At 31.2% G+C, this 20,666-nt stretch overlaps 1 protein-coding gene across 10 annotated transcripts; it reads left to right on the top strand.

Moving 5' to 3' along the window:
• The first annotated feature begins 4,085 nt into the window (after positions 1 to 4,085).
• LOC139495793 (uncharacterized) lies at positions 4,086 to 19,330 on the top strand. 10 transcript variants are annotated; one of them, XR_011657470.1, is made up of 9 exons: positions 4,093 to 4,202; positions 7,638 to 7,716; positions 8,999 to 9,131; positions 10,030 to 10,123; positions 11,161 to 11,318; positions 12,167 to 12,302; positions 13,407 to 13,501; positions 14,901 to 15,023; positions 17,573 to 19,330. XR_011657470.1 is itself a non-coding variant. In XM_071284168.1 (7 exons), the coding sequence occupies exons 5-7, from the start codon at positions 11,262 to 11,264 to the stop codon at positions 17,621 to 17,623; spliced, it is 231 nt and encodes a 76-aa protein (XP_071140269.1). In that variant the 5' UTR covers positions 4,093 to 4,202; positions 7,638 to 7,716; positions 8,999 to 9,131; positions 10,030 to 10,123; positions 11,161 to 11,261; the 3' UTR covers positions 17,624 to 19,330. The 10 variants fall into 10 exon arrangements, 3 of the variants coding, with proteins under 3 accessions (XP_071140269.1, XP_071140267.1, XP_071140268.1); XR_011657472.1 differs by having other exon boundaries at positions 12,100 to 12,302; XR_011657469.1 differs by having other exon boundaries at positions 10,030 to 10,127.
• The last annotated feature ends 1,336 nt before the right edge of the window (positions 19,331 to 20,666 follow it).

The following is a 20,666-nucleotide window of genomic DNA, read 5'->3' as shown; positions in this document are numbered from 1 at the left end:
AAACTAACCTAGCAAAGCTATGGTTAGCGAAAACTAATAATAGGTGACCTGTCAGGGATCCCTAAAAATAAAATGGAGGTGCTGTTTTGGCCCCTTGAAATTCTCAATTTCGCTGTAGAATTCGACTCCCCGAGTGAATTTGTTCGAAAACGAATGCTCGCAGCGCCAATGTAAGTTTCTCTAAACTTACCGTGGTTACTTGCAAGTACAACTACGACGGTTATCTCTGATATTCTCTGGGTCGGCTAGATCAGCACTTGTAGGTTATTCTGGCTCTAGTTATCGACTGCCGGCAGATCCGAAACGAGGCTCTCTCGTCTTCCGGATCTGCCTCCAATGTGGAGCACCACCAATGACCCTGAGGTACTACACTATTTACTCCATGATAACGGCCTACTTCAACAAACAAACTAATGCACCAACATTTCAGAATATGCTACATTATAACACACCTTTTTCACTAGTATACAACTTCAAATATTGAATTGATAACAACAACAAAGGTGTTAAAAATAACAAAAATAGTACAAAACGTTGAACCTTTTGAAAAACTAAGGATTTTCTTATCCCAGGCATAGATAACCTTAGCCGTATTTGGCACAACGTTTTGAATTTTGGATCCTCAATGCTCTTCAACTTTGTACTTATTTGGGTTTATAAATATTTTTGATTTGAGCGTCACTGAAGAGTCTTATGTAGACGAAACGCGCGTCTGGCGTACTAAAAAGTAAAATCACAAAAATACTGAACTCAGAGGAAATTCAATTTGGAAAGTCCATAATCACATTGCAAACCAACCAAATTCAACCAAACTTCAACTGAATGTATAAATTAAAGTTTGTGTTTTATTTTCTATTTCGTCAAAAAACATGGCCGTCATGGCTAAAAATAGAACAAAGGGTAAATGCAGTTTTTGGCTTATATCTCAAAAACTCCAGCATTTAGAGCAAATTAGACAAGAAGTTAAAGTGTTAATTAGGTCAAGGTCTACCTGTCCTGAAATTTTCAGCCGAATTGGGTAACTGGTTTTTCAGGTATAATGCCCCTGAATTGATGATTTTAAAGAAATTTTGCAGTTTTTGGTTATTATCTTGAATATTATTATAGATACAAATAAACTGTTAATAGCAAAAATTTTAAGCAAAGTAAGATCTACAAATAAGTCAATTTTGACCAAAATTGTCAATTGACCCCTTAAGGACATTGCCCTTAAAGACTTTTTCTCACAATTTGTTCATCATGTTGACTTTAAAAAATCTTCTCCTTTGAAACTGCTGTATCAATTTCAGCCAAACTTAGGCTAAATGAGTTTCAGAGTTTCTAGTATAAATTTTATATTTTATTTCCTTGTAGGTCAAGAAACATAGCTCCTATGGCTAAAATAGAATATAGGAGAAAATGATTTGTTTTTGCTTTTTCAGAAAATAGGACGATTCAAAGAACATTTAAATAAATTGAAAAGCCAAAATAATCATTGAGAGATTTAACCAAAAAAATTAAGGTGAGCGATTCAGGCTCTTGAGAGCCTCTTGTTTTATGTGCAATAATTATAGATTATTACATGGCATTTTCCATATGGCCCTGGTATCAGCCCTAGACTCCCATATCAAGCCAGAGGGCTTTAGCCCGAGGGCTTGATATGGGTCGTGGGCTGATGCCACGGACCATATGCAAAATGACATGTAATAATCTATTTATCACATATTTCAAGCAAGAGAAATAAATTTTGATTGACAGGTTACCGGAAGTTAAACTCGGGGGCTTGGTATGGATTTCGAGGGCTGATATCGATATCGGCCCCGAGGGCTGATAACCAACCTTGACTTCCGGCTATTATTTGCCATGCAAAAACGTACATATCAGTATAAGATATGTGATAATAGTATTTTAAAGGTTTGCACAACATTTATGTTTTAGAAAAACAATTATCCAGCACGTACTTCTTAGGTTCCTATCTTTTTTCATTTTAATTGAGTCTGGGTTTTAACTCCTCACCTCCACAGGTTCTTCTGTTTTTGGTACCTATCAAGTTAAAAGAGTAAGTTTATCAAAAACATATATAAATTTGTAAAAAATTGTCAGATTGGTACATGTATTTCTTTTTTTCCCTTCTGTATATATAAACTACCTATAATTTAAACATTTTTTATAGTCAGCACAAAATAATTAAAAAAACTGATTCACCACATTTTCAAATGATTATCACTAGACAGAATAAATTCAAAACATTACAAACCTTAAGAGAAATTTCTTTGACTAAGTGAGTTTTAACCTGGAATAAAAAAGACAAGTTTTAACATATATACATATCTATTTGCATTCAGCAATCCTATTTTACTGTAAATATCAATCATTTAAAAAAAAAATAAGTACAGGGAATCTAAATTTTTAATAATAACTTGGAAAGTGCTTTTGACAAATTGCTTATTCTTTTGGATCATCAAAATGAACTTTATCAATATATTATAATTGTTGTTCTAATTATGTTAAATTAAAACAGAGAAGTCTCATTCAATCCTATATTTATCCTAATATTAACCTAATATTAAAATGCCTATTGTAAATCAGGTTTCCTATTTCCTTCTTCTATATACCAAAATATCAATTCCGAAAATCACAATATCTAAATTCTAAGAATTTGATATACCTAACCTTTTTATCATGACAGCAAATAACATGGTCTATCAGAAAATCTTCTCTGTAGCATGTTACTAGACAAACAGGACAATTATATGTGCTCTGAAAAGATATTGAATATTGAACTTTAAATGAACAACCTTTGATATATAAAATACAGCTATCTATCTGATAAGATTCGAAAATTGCAATGTCTGTAGGTAAACATGAATTAATAAAACCTTTCTCTTGTTGATAAACACAAAAACCAACTAAAACACTATTGTATCTGCCTTTTCTAATCAATTTATTGAAAATTTAAAATACCGTTATCAAGCTTGTATAGGTTGCTCTGGTCCATTGTCACAACTCTCGCCACAAATTTGATAACTTTTTGTAGCGGTCAGAAAGTTTTATCAAATTCTTGTAATTCAAATGTTGTGTGATCGATAAAGGTATTTTCATGGAAAAATCCATTCCACATCATCAAACAAAAGTTTCGTTCTGAGTTCACATGAAATATTTGCCACTGGACATTACGCATCCAACAATGAATCAAACAGACGTTTAAACTGGTTGAAAGTTTTTCTATAACACTTCACGACTGTTAGCATAGGTCATAATCAAACAGAAAATGAATTAGAAATGTGTGCATGTTGAAACTTAAAGTTTGAATAGAACATGTAATAGAAAAGAAATGTTTGAAAAATCTTATCTAATACAATACGAATAAGTAATTACATTTTGTGGTTTATATATCATAAGCTAGTTTACTACCAACTTGTTCACTTTTTTTCATTCTGTGAAAATTTCTTTGGTGTAAAAACTAAATATTTGAACAGATTACAGAATAGAAACTATGTAACAAGATTACTTTTTTGTCTTTCTTGGTCACAGCTGTTTTCTTTGATTGCTTTACTTGTTAGGATTCAACAGGTTGCTTAGTTGTGTCAGTCTAAAAAAAAGTACAAGAATAAATCAAATATCTGCCTTTATGCAATAAAATGAAAATTCAAGTTTAATAATTAGTAAATTTCTAATCCACCATTTTCTACATTTGAAAATGCCTGTACCAAGTCAGGAATATGACAGTTCTTGTCCATTCGTTTTTGGTGCGTTTTGTTTTTTGATTTTGCCATGTGATTATGGACTTTCCAAATTGATTTTCCTCTGAGTTCAGTATTTTTGTGATATTACTTTTTCCTATGATCTCACAGGGTCGATGAATAATTAAAGCTTTATAAAATCTTAACTTTACAAATTCCTGCACAAGAAGGGATAAAGTAACAAATGTATTCAAACAACATAGTACTTTTGACTTTATAATCTATAAATGTTTTCTCCTTTTAATTCAAAAGGAGTAGGTCCGGTAAGGACTCATTTTGGCCTCAAATTTCAGTTTCATCTGACGAAAGATTTTGACCACTTTTTAAACACTTAAGCACTAGGTAGTTGGGAAATATTCTGCAAATGCCAAATAAGGATATCTAATACGTCACTTTTAGGGAGCCAATCAGATATGCAGATACTTATGCATAATGGTGAAGCTGTAAGCAAGATGGCGACTGTCCTGCATCAGATACTAGGTATTTTGTGGCAAAGGCAAAGCTTACATGCAGTTGTTAGATCCTTACTTTAGAGAATATTTAGTCCACAAGACTAACGAGAGAAAAAAATGGGGGTATTCCTGGTAGGCCATCTCTACCAGTATCGGCCCGATTGGGGGGTTTGGGGCATGCTCCCCCAAGATTTTTTTTTCAAAATAAGATGAATCTCTTGCTATTTGATCACCTCTACAGCACACAAATGTTCATTTGAGTTTGAAAAAATATATTAGTTTTTTCCCCCATTGATTGATTGATTGTTATTTGCTTTACGCCGCATTAGCACAAAAAGGCTATATCGCGGCGATTCCCCCCCCCCCCCCCGATAAAGGTTAATTTTCAATAAATTAAGGTTCATGTACTGTGGACCCTTTGTCTGAAATTGCCGTATTTTTCACCTCAAAATTTACTTGAGTCTCGAGTTCAGACAGATCTGATAAAACCTTTATTTCAGTTCCTCAATCTTAAGGCCTGTTAGCATGAAATGTCTCAATGTGCAGTTTTTCTCAACATTTTTTCTCTCCATGTTCTCTGTGGTTTAAATTAGTATGCGCTGGTTAAGATTGTCCTGATTGAGGAACAGCAGTATAACAGCAGAATTAAATCTGCCTGTTCTGTGAATGTAATGTGCCACTTTTTTTAGTTTGGCTTTTGTCCTTTCTGTGTTCTCGCTGTTCAGTCTCGTTAGAAATAGAAGATTGAGGTTTCTTACCCTGACCTCTTTGAATATTTGGTGTAACATATATTCATGTTTGTTCTCATAGCAGGGACACACCAGAGGAAATGATGAGGCGTTTTAGAAGCTTCACAGTTGCATGACTCTATGGCGTTGGTTTGGCCTACTCGGTTCTTGTAGTAGTTGAGTTCTGTATAGCCAGTTCTTAGTTGGGTGAATATTCTGAAATGTCTTTTAGTTGGGAAATCATACATAATTGAGTGTTTCGAAGTTAACATAAGCAACACCATGGGTGCCATGGACCTATTGGACTGTCATTAACATGCCATGGTCTTTTTTATGCGAATTACACACATGAGACCATGGATCTTTATCTCTGTTAGAAACACATAGAGGACTATTTTTACCACAAATTAGACTCTTATATAGACAAGATGTGGTATGAATGCCAATGAGACAGCTACATTGTAGTAGCATGCCATGGTCTCTTTTATGCATATTAATTAAACATCAGACCATAGGTATATATTATATATCTTTTTTTATAACACATTATGGACTTTTAAATCACCCAGAAACATGGATCATAAAAAAAAGAAGATGTCATGGTCTCTTTTTTACATATCTCAAGTGATACCATGAACTTATAGATCTGTTAGTAACACATTATGGAATTTTATAACACAATGAAACAGAAGACAATGGACCAATAAGACTGCCATTGTTTATTTTATGAAATTACACATTGCACCATGGACCTATGTATCTCTGACATTACATCATGTACTTTTATACCTGTATTTAACCGAAGCGAGGGACCAATTAAGACTTACAGTAGCATACTATGATCTCTTTTATAAATATTACACATGAGACCATTGACCTATATACATATGCTCCATGTATTAACACAGCATGGACCCTTATACCACAATGAAATAGAAAACTATGGACATCAATTAGACTTATAGAAACATACCATGGTCTCTTTTATACATATTCCACAATGAAACAGAAGACCATGGACCAATAACAATAACCATAACAAGAAGTGGTATATTTTATACAGATTATACATGTGAATATCATGACTATAGACCTACATGTATGTATCTGTTTTCAACGCACCGTGAACTCTTTCACTATAATGAAATCGAAGAGAGGACCATGGACTAATAAAAATAACCGTAACAAGAGTTACCAAGACGTGGTCTATTTTATACACATTATACATGTGACTATCATGACTGTATGTATCTGTTTTTAAAGCATCGTGAACTCTTTTACCACAATGAAACTGAAGACAATAGCCAATTCTAATGCAATTTGAATGTAACAATTTTTTTCATTGGCTAAAAGTTGCCGTCAAATCCACAGTTGACCAGGCGTAACTAAGGAGGGACTCGCCATTTTGAATTAAAGAATCAACAAATGTTCGATTACTACTATATAATCGATAATAAAACAACACCTACCTCGAATTCGCCGTTTTAATGTACTTTTAACCGAATTTGAAGCGTACAGGTAACGTAATAACATCTGGTTTGTGAGTTTTCATTGTATGACGTCACATTTAGCCATGACGTCTTTGTGCCAAAATCATTCATGAAGTTTCGCGGATTTTTTTTTATTTGACAAATTTAGACATTTGTTCAAGTTTTATCGTAATTTTTATTTTTGTAATGCATTAGAATCGGAATAACAGTACTGTAGTTGAAGAGTTGCCACCATCAATTTTGATTTGACGGTCTCAAATCTCCGTTTTACTGTCTCCGCTACGCGTCGCCAGTAAAACTGCATTTGCGACCGTCAAATCTACAATTGACGGTGGCAACTCTTCAACTACAGTACTGTTATTCCTTAATTACCCTGTCAGAAACATGCCATGGTCTCTTTTATACCTGTTACACATGAGACCATAGACCTTAACATTTGTTATTAACATCGTGGAACTGTATACCACAATGAAAACATAAGACCATGGACCAATTAGACTTTTAAACATGCCATGGTCTCTTTTATACCTGTTACACATGATACCATGGACCTATATATCTGTCAGAAGCACATCATTGACTTTTAAACCACAAAGAAACATAAGATTATGGACTAAAAAGACTAAACGACATGCCATTGTCTCATTTATACTTATTACACATGAGACCATGGACCTAAGCATATCATGGATTTTTAAACCACAAAGAAACATTAAACCATTCATGAGCCAAATAGACTGAATAAAAAGCAATGGTCTCATTAATACATATTACACATGAGACCATGGATAATCTGTAAGTAACACTTCATAGACTCTATAAATAACACAATGTATTTACACATCATGGACTCTTATACCACAATGAAATAGGAAACTATGGACATCAATTAGACTGTCAGAAACATACCATGGTCTCTTTTATACATATTCCACAATGAAATAGAAGACCATGGACCAATAACAATAACCGTAACAAGAAGTGGTATATGTTATACAGATTATACATGTGGATATCATAACTATAGACCTATGTATCTGTTTTCAACGAATCGTGAACTCTTTCACTATAATGAAAAGGTCGACTGCAGGATACAAGTTTTGCTTCCAGTTACTGATATAAAACACCTATACTTTAAGTATCTGACATATTTTTTTATAAATGTAAAAAGTGTTATGATATTTTTTTCGAATATTATATATATATTTTTCCTTGGTATCACACTTATAAGTATTATACTTTTAGGTGGAGAATTTCATTGATAAACATCCAGGATCTGCTACTATTTGTATGGCTGTTGTTCATAATGTCAATGTATCCGCTGGTATGTATCTGTAATCATATATTTGAGACTTTTTTAATTGAGAAATTTTTTGGTCATATATTGGTATGACGTTGGCGTTGTTGTCGTCGTCTGAAGACATTTGGTTTTCCCACTATAACTTTAGTATAAGTAAATAGAAATTTATGAGATTTTAACATAAGGTTTATGACCATGAAAGGAAGGTTGGGATAGGTTGGGATTGATTTTTGGAGTTTTGGTCCAAAAAAAGGTCACAAATAAGCATTTTTCTTTTTTTTTTGCACAATAACTTTAGTATAACATGTATAAGTAAAAAGATTTCTATGAAATTTTAACACAAGGTTTATGACCACAACAGGAAGTTTGGGATTGATTTTGAGAGTTTTGGTCCCGATAGTTTAGGGAATAGGGGCCAAAAGGGTCCAAAATTAAACTTTGTTTGATTTCATCAAATAATGATTTATTGGGGTTCTTTGATATATGCTGAATATAACCATGTACAATGATGTATTTAGATTTTTAATATTTGGGCCCGGTTATCAAATTGGTCCACATTGAGGTCTAACGGGTCTTGAATTGAACATTATTTGATTTTATCAAAAATTGAATTCTTGGTGTTCTTTGATATGCTGAATCTAACCATGTATTTAGATTTTGGATATTGGACCATAATAGGTAAATGTGCAACTTTTAAATTTTTTAAGTTTAAGTTCTTAAACCACATTCATTCTGTGTCGCAAACCTATGTTGTGTCAACTATTTAATCACAATCCAAATTCAGAGCTGTATCAAGCTTAAATGTTTTGTCCCTACTTGCCCCAACTGTTCAGAATTGAATCTGAGGTCGTATAAAGCTGCAACTTGCGGAGCATCTGGTTTTCTTTGATAAACTCTTATCATGCCATGACTTAAACAAATATTATTACATGTATGTATTATTATATTAAATGGATTTATTAACCATAGTCATGTAAAAGTAATTAAGCCTGAAAAATATTTATAGATTATTGATTATTTGCAACATCTTTATTAAAGACGGACAAACATCCACTAGTTAGAAAGATAATTGCTTATTTATTTTAAAGTTAAAATATAATAGATGAAATAGACATATAAATATCGAGGCCTTCTGAAAATATCACATTTATGATATTTTCAGAAAGCCTGTTCTAATTATAAATTCAACTTTCTTTTTTAAATTTTAGATGTTTAATATTAAAAAGTTTCTTTGCTTTTCAAGTAATAACTTAGATTTTAACAGCAAATGTAAATATATTTATATATGTTCTTGTATTTTATTCAGGTTCAGTACAAATGAAGTCCATATTCATCAAAATGATCATGAGACAACTACTTAGGTAACTAACAGACTTGCTGATGAAAATATGAGCTATGACAGGACAGAAGTTGGGGAGTGACTAAGATTAGCTAAAAATGTAAGTCATGGAAAAATGCTCTTGATCATATATCCTACATGTACCTCTGTTCAAAGAAAATTTAAATGACAGTTAAATGCAAACATTGAAATCATATTTTAATTTTTTTAATTATTTTGATGAATATACAATTTTCCGGGATGTGATCTTTAAATAAAAATATGTTTGTTTAAACTGAAGAAAGTAACAACATTTAACAGGAAACCAATTAGTGGAGTATCATTTTGGTATTCAATACTCAGTACTACCGAGGGATACTTTAGTAATATATAATAGATAGTTTATTCACATAAAATCATGCAAGTACAAAAGTTACAGAGAAGTTGAAAAATAATATACATAAAAAACAAAATATGCATTAAAAATGCATAAACTTCAAAAATTTCGGATGAGATAACATATTAAAGAATATAAATATAGACTTTTATAGTCAATTGAAATGTTAAAGTTGTATAAAGAAATACTTCCTATAAGTACATGTATGGTAAATAAATTATGGTTGTTAAGAAGGAGTGAGCTTACTTTTAATACATCTTATAAACTTGCAGAGGTTTCTAAGTCTCTTTGGTTTTTTTTTAATTAAACAGTTTGTTGAAGGCAATAATGTTATGTCTTGGTACTAGTTCATTTGGGATAAATCTTCTTCTTTCATCTTGTAAAGCGGAGCAAACAAAAATAAAGTGGTATTCGTCTCCGATATCACTTTTCGTATACATTGAACATTTTCTATCGCTTCTGTAATCAAGTACTCATTGAAATCCTATATATACGTATGTTATTCAAGATGAATAAAAATAAATAACAGATGAAATATCCAAATCAACAAATCAGAACTGAGTAAATGAAAAAAAATATTTTATTTTTTGCACTTGGCTACAGTACATTCTATGATTTTTAGGCAAAAAATCTATAAAGCAGATCAACACCAGAATGGAATCACACCAAGAAGAACAGAGAAGATTAATAAATCTATGTTTTTTAGCCGTTTTAGTGCAAGTATTTATAATACCGCTTACATTTTGTATAAAAAAGCATGAATCATAGTTTAGGTTCACCACATTTATATCATAACATTATTGATATATTTAGATAATGTGGAAGCATCCCCTCTCTTCAAAAAGGGGTTGTCAGAGTAACTGACACATAAACTAATGCCAACTATGATCACTTTCTAAACAAAGTACAAAACTTATTTAGCTCAAAATAAAAAAAAATTATTCTCAATTTACAAAAAGTTATACCAAGAACATATATATTAAAATATAGATATACTGTTCCCAGGTAATATGAATAGAAAGAAAGCAATACTAATAATTTGAAAGTCATAAAGAGATATGACTCAACCTCTTTTCAAAAGAGAAAAAATGTTGGTTTCTTTGAATTTTCATTTTGAAAACATCTTTTTAGATTTTTTTTATGATTTTCTTATTACATTTTCTCCTTGTCGATAGCAGACTCAGATTTAATCACTCTAAATTTCACCTATTGTCTGACTTGAAGGGATTTCAATTAAAGGTGAAACATTTTTTTTTATGATTACTAGCGGCAATAACATGAAAGTTCAAAGTTTAGGACATGGCTTTGCCAAAAGAAACGAGAAAAATAACATCCTGAAAATAATTATAGCGTCGCGGAAATAATTATAGCGTCACTGTACCGTGACGCTAAAACGGCATGGGGAGAACACTGATTTTTTTTGTTATTAATGTTCAGTGATTATTTGTGTATTTTGATATTGAAAGCCTTTTGCTTAAAAAACCTCAGCATAATGACCCATTTCTTTTCCTATGTAATGCATTTGCTTATTTTTTTGTTATTTACATATTTCTTTTAACATACTTTAAAAAGTAACCTTAGTATGCATATAATTTGAGTTGATAACATACATGTAAATGCAGGTTTTAAAATAATTTTTAATGCCAAAATTAAATCATACATCAAGTTTAGAAGTACATCCTTGTTTATCTTGCTTTGTTCATAGTAAGTATCCTTTGGAAATCGGGTAATATTATAGGTGTCCTTTTTTCAGGTATAAAGACTTTATACCACTTTCCATATGGGAATGAACAGCTTACCAGTAGAAATTGCATTTATCATGCAGTGTCCATTAACCTCTATATAAATGTAAATATGGCTGTGGTTTCAGTGTTGAAAATGGTGGATGATATAGTACCTTTGTCGAAATATGTAAGAATACAATATATTGAGAATATCATATGGCGTTTTCAATATCGCATCCGTATCAACCCGAGACACCAATATAATCCCAAGAGCTCTGAGGGTTGATACGGTGTGTGATAGTGAACAACCCATATCATATACACTTTATTATATACATATACCTCAAGTAGATGTTTTTTATGTAACATGACGTCATACAGATTAGGGTTTTGATAAAGCCTTTGCAACAGTGACTGCAATCGATGACGTGACATCATACAGATTAGAGGTGTGATAAAGCTTTTGCAACCGTGCTGATTTCGATATCATCACGGGTGGCTGATACAGCACGTTTGGCATTGATAGTATTACACATACAATTTATCTGTATTTACCACTAAGTATATAATAAATTCATTTATGTGTTTTATCATCATTTTATACCATTCTATTACGGAAAGAATATAGAATTGTTTTTTGCTCCTAAATAAATCCAACCTAATGAGGTTCCCTAATGGAAATGCTTGTTTGCTAAACTGTTCTATATTATAAATCAAGTATAAATTTCAACTATAACACCTGTTTATTTGAAAAGATTTTTATTTGGAATTCTCAAACCATTTATATGATCACAATCTGGTGTTTCAATCAATATCACTATAATGCAGTATGATAAAAGAGTAGCACATAAGTATACAAATGTAGAAGAAATGGACATAATTTAAGAAATTATGTAAATCACAGGTTACCATTATTAAAGGGGTTATCTATGCTTGGCAATGTTAATTCTTTTTTTTTTTTATTTAAGCACTGACAGAATTGCCTGAAGGAAAGTAATAGTTATTCTAATGATATTATTGTAAAAAATTTCTCAGATTGAAGAAGAATTGAAAGATAAAACTTACCTGTGGGTTAAATCTACCCTGCAGAAAGTGAATGTAGAACAGCAGAGGAAGAAGAGTGTATGGATGCCGTAAAGAGCTGGTCTCGACTAGTCATAGAGGGACGGAAGTAAGTATAATGTTTTTCAAAATAATTTTTATCATTTAGTGTGTATATATTGATATAAAAATGAGGAAATGATGTATGAATTCCAATGAGACAACTCTCCACAAGAGACCAAATTACACAGAAATTAACAATTACAGGTCAAATAATCGACTATAAAAAGCTCTTCAAAATGACGAATCTGAAACCATTCAAACAAAAAAACTAACAGCCTGATTCATGTTTCTTATTAATGACTGAAAAATGCACATATTCATTTAGCACAGATATTTAAAGTACTGTTCTGTATATCATTACTGGTCTGATAAAATTGAGAAAGGAAATGGTGAATATGTCAAAGCGACAACCACCCAACCACAGAGCAGACAATAGCCGAGGCAACCAATGGGTCTTCAATGTAGCGAGAATTCCCGCACCTGTAGGTGTCCTTCAGCTGGCCCCTAAAAATATGCATAATAGTACAGTGATAATGAACGTCATACTAAACTCCAAATAATACACAAGAAAATAAAATTTAACATCATACAAGACTAACAAAGGCCAGAGGCTCCTGACTTGGGACAAGCACCAAATCAATGTATGTAATAGTAGACCAAGTATTCTGTTTTTAATTTTGCTACCTATGTATATTATCTATATCTTTGTTATTTATCTGTTGTATAAATGTACATACATGGTATTTATCATGCTTATTTCAAAGATATTCACTCAAAATATATCATCTTAACAATTTTGTGTATTACATTTGTAAAGTTTTTTACAAGCATCATTCACATCGTTTACACATACATGTATAGTGTATGTAATGGCAATATATTGCTAAGGTTAAAACTAAGGCTTATAACTTCATTTAAGATGCTGTAAAGAGTGATTTTTGTGTTCCTTAAGAGTGCCTTAAAATATTTTATATTATAAGGAGTTCAGCAAATAATCTGAAGAAGTTTTAAAAATTTATCTGACTTCAACCTAATTACATTGAAGTATACTACATCACAAATCATTTTGAAGAAAAATGTAATATATTTATAGACACCTAGATGCATAATTGTTTTTTACTTTTGAACTTAGTTATACTTGTATAATTTTATTTCCAATTATTTTCTTCAGACAGTTCTGCAACTATCAATCATGTGGTTCCAGCTTCAAAAATATGATTTTTTAGTCGAACAGTATGTCATTCTTTTTGTGCTACGGTTCTACAGGTATACAGCTTTATATTCAAAAGCTTAATATTTCCATAAAGTGATATAAAACCTCAAATTTAAAAAAAATTATGCATATATATGTTTTTTTATAAATTAATGGATAGTTTTCATTATAAATTTTTTTTGGGAAAAAATTCGCTGATTTGTCCATATTTAGAAGAGGTTTATTTTTTTGTAATTGCTTGCTTCCAAATTTGTATGCAAGTGATGTTAGGGTGACTGACCCTTCTGGTGAGGCCAAAATAAATAAATAGTGTGTATCCTATTTCACCCTGAAAATAAATAGTTAGGGTAGGAAGGTAAAACATTTTATTTTGTGAAAACTTTTTTCCTTTTTTTCTCTCCATGACAGCAGAAATCTTTTGTTTTTTAATATTAAGAATAGTACTTAAATCTACAGCTGTTTTAATTTTCTGCTTTAGTTCTGTGTAAAAAATATGAAAATAGACTTTAATGCAAATGTTATTCATTTTGTGGGTCGTAATAGGAATATGTTCTTGCCGATTAATTATCTTAAAGCAAAAATTGGCAGTGAAAAATCTAGCATGGTATTATTATGATTGGCTTTGTTGGACCTAACAATGTAAATGACACATAATGTATACATGTGGGAACCAATTCCTACCCTTTTTTTTTTAATAGTAAAAACACTGCAAATTGATGCTAAGCAGCAATTTATTATGATTTTTTGAGGGGTAATACTCTTGCGTCAACTTCGTATTTTTTTTGTCTATAGGTCCATCATGGTGTTCCTCAAAAAGATTATCATATCCTAATTTTCCAGAATTAATGTCATTATATTTTACAACCATGTCATCACATTTCACATATTTGACAGCTTATACGCTGCACAGTTGTCGAAAAGCCAAGGTTGTTTATTTGAAATCTTGGTTCTTGAAATGCTTTACTAGTCCATATTGGTCATTGCTATCAATGATTTTGAGGAGGTCAGGAAATCGGAACCACACTATTTATTTATTTTGGCCTGATTGCTAAACCCATGGATCTGTAAATGAAATGTACTATTATCTGATTGTACATGTTATACATATTATCAATATTTTTGCTTTTTTCTTGATTGATTACTATAAGACGACAATTGGTAAACTACGGCTTCAAAAAATGAAAAATAATTAGAGAAAAAAAAGATGATTATCGATATGTTTGCTTAAAAAATGATAAAATCATGCACAGAAGACTGGTTGGTTCAAGAATTGGATAAACATTATTTTTCATCAGTCACTCGGTTTATATGACTAACAATAAAAAATTATTTAAACATTCATCCGATTTAACAGAGTTATCTCCCTATTGTGTGATGTACCACCTTAGAAGACCATTTGTAAGGTCTACAGGGTACTGATTTTGAATGAAGTTTTTAAATTGATTCTTTTAGATGATAGTCGACAAAGTGGAACAAAAGCATAGCCTGAGAAAAGAGGCGTTTTCATGGGAAGCTAATTGGAAATGCAAATGGGCTCTTAGAAGTGGTGGTTTTGGTTCTTTTACAAAAGAGTTTGTAAGTTTTGATAATAACATGTTATTGCAATATGTATCAAATTGTATGAAAAAGTTGAAGTTCGTTTTATCTTCATAACCATGCCATTTTTAGCTCACCTGGCCCGAAGGGCAATGTGAGCTTTTCCCATCACTTTGCGTCCAGCGTCGTTAACTTTTACAAAAATCTTTTCCTCTGAAACTACTGGGCCAAATCAAGAACTTATATAGAAGGATTCGAATCTCATAATTTTTTAGAAAATATGTAGAGAATGTGGATTTGAACATATCTTCTATACATTTTTAAATTGCTTATATTTAATCTTATACCTTATTGATAACCATGAAAATTCTTCTGTACATGTAAAAAACATTAAGACTTCAGACAAAATAAATTTCATCAAAATCAATCAAGAACTTTTTAAGTTTTTAGCTGAACAGTTGAACTACGTTTTATTGTGTTTTTCACCCAAAATGTAGAATAATGCCCCAAAAATAATTACCCTCCTTTCTTAAATAATTCAAATTACATGAAGGACATGAACATTATTAACCAAATTAACTCTATCAATGTAGAATCATTTAAATTTAAGAAAATCTTTATTTCATTAAAATCCACCAACAACTTTTAAAGTTTTAAGGTGTACAGTGTGGTTTCTCCAATGATTCTCTACATATTTTTTATCGCAACAAGGATTGTCAAGAAGTTACCTATTACTCTATATATGTCCCTGGCCAAATTTAACCAAACTTGGCCACAATCATCATTGGGGTATCTAGTTTAAAAAGTGTGTCTGGTGACCCAGCCAACCAACCAAGATGGCCACCATGGCTATGAATAGAACATAGGGGTAAAATGCAGTTTTTGGCTTATAACTCAAAAACCAAAGCATTTCAAGCAAATCTGACAGGAGGTGAAATTTTTTTTCAGGTCAAGATTTATCTGCCCTAGAATTTTCAGATGAATCGAATAACCGGTTGTTAGGTTGCTGCCCCTGAATTGGTAATTTTAAGGAAATTTTGCTGTTTATTTGTTATTATTTTGAATATTATTATAGATAGAGATATACTGTAAACAGTAATAATGTACAGCAAAGTAAGACCTTAAAATAAGTCAACATGACTAAAATGGTTAATTGACCCCCTTAGGAGATATATAGTCAATTTTTAACAATTTTCATAAAATTTGTAAATTTTCACTAAGATTTCCCACTGAAACTACTGGGCCAAGTTCATTATAAAAAGAGATAATTGTAAGCAGCAAGAATGTTTAGTAAAATAAGATCTACAAACACATCACCATCACCAAAACACAATTTTGTCATGTGTCCTTTGTTTAATATTCACATAGACCAAGGTGAGCGACACAGGCTCTTTAGAGCTTTTAGTTTAACAATGCCTTTACCTCTGACAGCAATGAAAGATTTAATAAATCATTTTTATAATGATTGTAATTAAATGTTTTTGAAATATGAGAAGAAGAAAAAATTGGAAGGTAAATACAAAATCTGATCGTTGTATATAACATTTTCTTTATGTTGACATTATGAATACTAGTTTAATCACATAAGTTGGAGTAGAAAAGCACCATCTTATACTGGATATATATATATATGCCTGAGGTAATAAGCATTTGTTTTACATAAGAAAAGTATGCCTTAATTATATTCATCTCTTTTGCTTGTTTATATGTCAGTCAGGAGTACTACTTGTACAAGTATTTTTTATTTCCTTGAAGAAGTAAACAAAAATATACACATATAAATTAATTATAATGTTTGAATAATCTCCCCTTAATTTCAAAAAATTTAACTTGTATAAGTAAATTTTCTTACAATCCCACAAAAATTCTCTAGTTTAGAGATGTAAAATGTAAAAACACTACCTTATATGGATATGCATGAGTAAGAATACTTATGTCCTTGCAGAGCCTGTTTGGGTCACTAAAACTTCACAGTTTAAAAATATTATTTTTATAATATTGTACCTTTTTCTATGATTAAAAAGTAATTTTGATCGAGGAAAAGTAGTATTTTTTTATAGTCTTTAAGAAACAACAAGGTATGATTATCAAATTTATAGCCGATTATAGGTATGGGTTCTGCTCATTGTTGAAGGCATTAAAGTTGCCTATCATTACTTACATCAACTTCATTTGAACTTATTAATAAGTAGACACTGGCAATCATACCACATCGCCTTATTTTTGTATTCAAGCATCTTTTAGAAAGATCGGTTATCCATTATGAGATATTAACTGTAGAATTCCAAGTAATATTTTCATGATGACTTCTTATGATAGACACTATATTAGTTGACAGTTTTTCCGCTATTTCCATGTGTTATAACTTGTAGTAACCACACAATACATTGAAGTTCATTGAGTCGATTGGTCAGTTTTTTAAGTCATTGGCCTTGTGTTTGGGAAATTACTAAGCAAATATAGTTTGACATCATGCAATCTAGAGTTCTCTCCCTGTTAAAATTGCAATTGATTGTGTTGATATTATTTTCTTTTGGCTTAATTTTATACATGTTTCATTTAGCATTTTATGCTTGTTGTTTTTTTAGGTTTTGATAAGTTCTTTGAGAATAAGAAGAAGTAAACAGGCTTGTGGCTGACTAAACTGGTTCTTCTGAGACATATATCATACTGACTACTGTATATCATTTCATGTTGACCACTGTTGTATATCATTTCATGCTGACTACTGTATATCATTTCATGTTGACCACTGTATATCATTTCATGCTGACTACTGTATATCATTTCATGTTGACCACTGTATATCATTTCATGCTGACTTCTGTATATCATTTCATGTTGACCACTGTATATCATTTCATGTTGACCACTGTATATCACTTATTTTATGTTGACCTTTGTATATCATTTCATGTTGACCACTCTATATCATTTTGTGTTGACCACTGTTTATCATTTCATGTTGACCATTGTATATCATTTCATGTTGACCACTGTATCATTTCATGTTTTCTCTGTAGATATTTGTAGCAAAACATATTGACAGAACCTATATTTAAAGTGACAATCCATATATTTGAATTTGTTTTATGATTTTTAATCCCTTATATGAACTTTTTTTATTCAAAAATATTATTCCTTAGCTGTAAATGTCACTTAAATTTATCACACAAATTTTTTGGGAACCCAATAATTGATTACATATGTGTTACTAATTTTTATTATTCATTATAGATATATTTCATTACATTATAATTGAAAATATAATTGTTTAAAAAAAACTCTTGACTATGTTTTATTACTATTGGTAAACATCACAACCTTAGATATTCTTTATAGGAATCCATCTACTACAATAACAAAAGAAAATTTGTTGGAAATGTTTTAACCAATTATTTCTGTCAAACCTGATCAATTATATCTAATTAATTATATTTTTGAGTAATTTCTGTATTGAATTTCAAGTTCAGGACTGTTAGTTAATTGTAATCTTAACTCTGAAAAAACAGAGGATGAAATTGTTAAAGCAATTGAAAATTTCAAAAATTTTGTCTATAATATATAATAATTTGAAAACTTATAGTTCAATATATAAGATAATTATACCCCCGCTTAAAAAAAGGGGGGGTATACTGTTTTACCTCTGTCTGTCCGTCAGTCCGTCCGTCAGTCAGCCCGTCCCATGAAACTTTTGTCACATTTTTCTCAGGAACTACAATACAAGGATTTCTGAAATTTTTATTCCCCTGCTTTAAAAAAGGGGGTATACTGTTTTACCCCTGTCAGTCCGTCCGTCAGTCAGTCCGTCCCATGAAACTTTCGTCACATTTTTCTCAGGAACTACAATACAAGGATTTCTTAAATTTGGTTTCAGGGTTTATCTAAGTCAGCTATACCGTGTGATGCGTTTTCAGATTGATCACGTGACAACTACCTGTTTACCGAACACTTGTATGGTTTTACACATGATAGCCAAGTTGAAAGTTTTCGTCACATTTTTCTCAGGAACTACAATACAAGGATTTCTGAAATTTGGTTTCAGGGTTTATCTAAGTCAGCTATACCGTGTGATGCGTTCTCAGATTCATCACTCGACAACTTCCTGTTTACCGAACACTTGCATATTTTTACACTATTAATATTATCCACTTGCGGCGGGGTATCATCAGTGAGCAGTAGCTCGCAGTTTCACTTGTTTTTACTTGTTTTGTCATCTATCATTATAATGTATAATTGATGCTTCTGTAGCGCAGTTACTGTGTCAGAGTTTGTTTAATAAATTTCTACAGTTAGTATGTATAAAAAAATTAATTATAATTATGAATAAATATATTTTAGATTTATTTGTTTATTTTTTGTGATGCAAATGTAAAGAAGGTAACTTTACAAAAAAAGTTATAAAAAGGGCAACATCATTTTCAGATATCTTTTTCATCTGTTCATTCAAAACAAAGTTTATCAAGAATATGCTGTTTAAATTACAAACAGGCAGATTACTCCAACTTGATCAAAAATTACCTTGATCAAAAATTACCTTGACCAAAAACTTTAACTTGAAGCAGTACAAAAAAAAAAAGAAAGGACGCACAGACTGAAAAAGGTAAGTGGGGCATTAAAAAAATTATAAAAAATTATATCAAATGAAACTTCATTGTACCAGGTGCAAAATGTCAACTACACATTGGACTATGGCTAATATATGAACTTGTATAACTACTGTTACAAGAGAAATTCATGGTATATGTGCATTTAATTTTGAGTTTAAACATGGATGTTTGCAGTCATTGTTGGTTGCTTAATGTCCAGTGGCAAATATTTCATGCATCTTCAGAAAGATGAATAACTGTCTCATTATTATATGAAAGTTTTATAGGGTTTATACCCTTCGAATACCTGTGTTTCATTCTAATACAATTTGTATGTAGCAATTTTTTCCGCAGTTGACCAGGCGTAACTAAGGAGGGACAACCATTTGGAAATGATAGAATCAACAACTGTTCGATTACTACTATATAATCCAAAATAAACAACACCTACCTCGAATTCGTCATATTAAAGTTATTTTATCAGAATTTGAAGCGTACAGGTAATGTAATAACCTCCAATTTGTAAGTTTTCATTTGTATGACGTCTTTGGGCCAAAATCATTCATTAAGTTTCTCGTGGATGTTTTTTTATTTGTCAAATCTAGACATTATTCCAAGTTTTATCGTATTATTTCTTTTTGAAATGCATTAGAATCGGAATAACAGGACTGTAGTTGAAGAGTTGCCACCATCAATTTTGATTTGACGGTCTACGCTAAGTGTTGCCAGTAAAACTGCATTTTCGACCGTCAAATCTACAATTGACAGTGCCAACTCTTCAACTACAGTACTGTTTCATTCCTTAATTAGTATATAGGGTTTTTACCCATCCCATAACTGGTTGGTTGCATAATGTCCTGTGGCAAATATTTCAGGCATGTTCAGGACAACAATTAACTGTCTCATTGATATATGAACGATCTATAGGCTTATATTCATCGAATAACTGTCTCATTGGTATGTAAATGTTTTTATAGGGTATATATACCTACTGAATAACTGTTTCATTGGTGTATGAACCTTTTATAGGGTATAAACTCATCGAATAACTGTCTCATTGGTGTATGAATGTTGGTTGCTTAATGTCCAGTGG

Source organism: Mytilus edulis, chromosome 11 (assembly GCF_963676685.1).
Source record: "Mytilus edulis chromosome 11, xbMytEdul2.2, whole genome shotgun sequence".
NCBI lineage: Eukaryota > Metazoa > Mollusca > Bivalvia > Mytilida > Mytilidae > Mytilus > Mytilus edulis.
The sequence above is the reverse complement of the archived record's forward strand: the minus strand, read 5'-3'. Positions and strand labels throughout refer to the sequence as shown.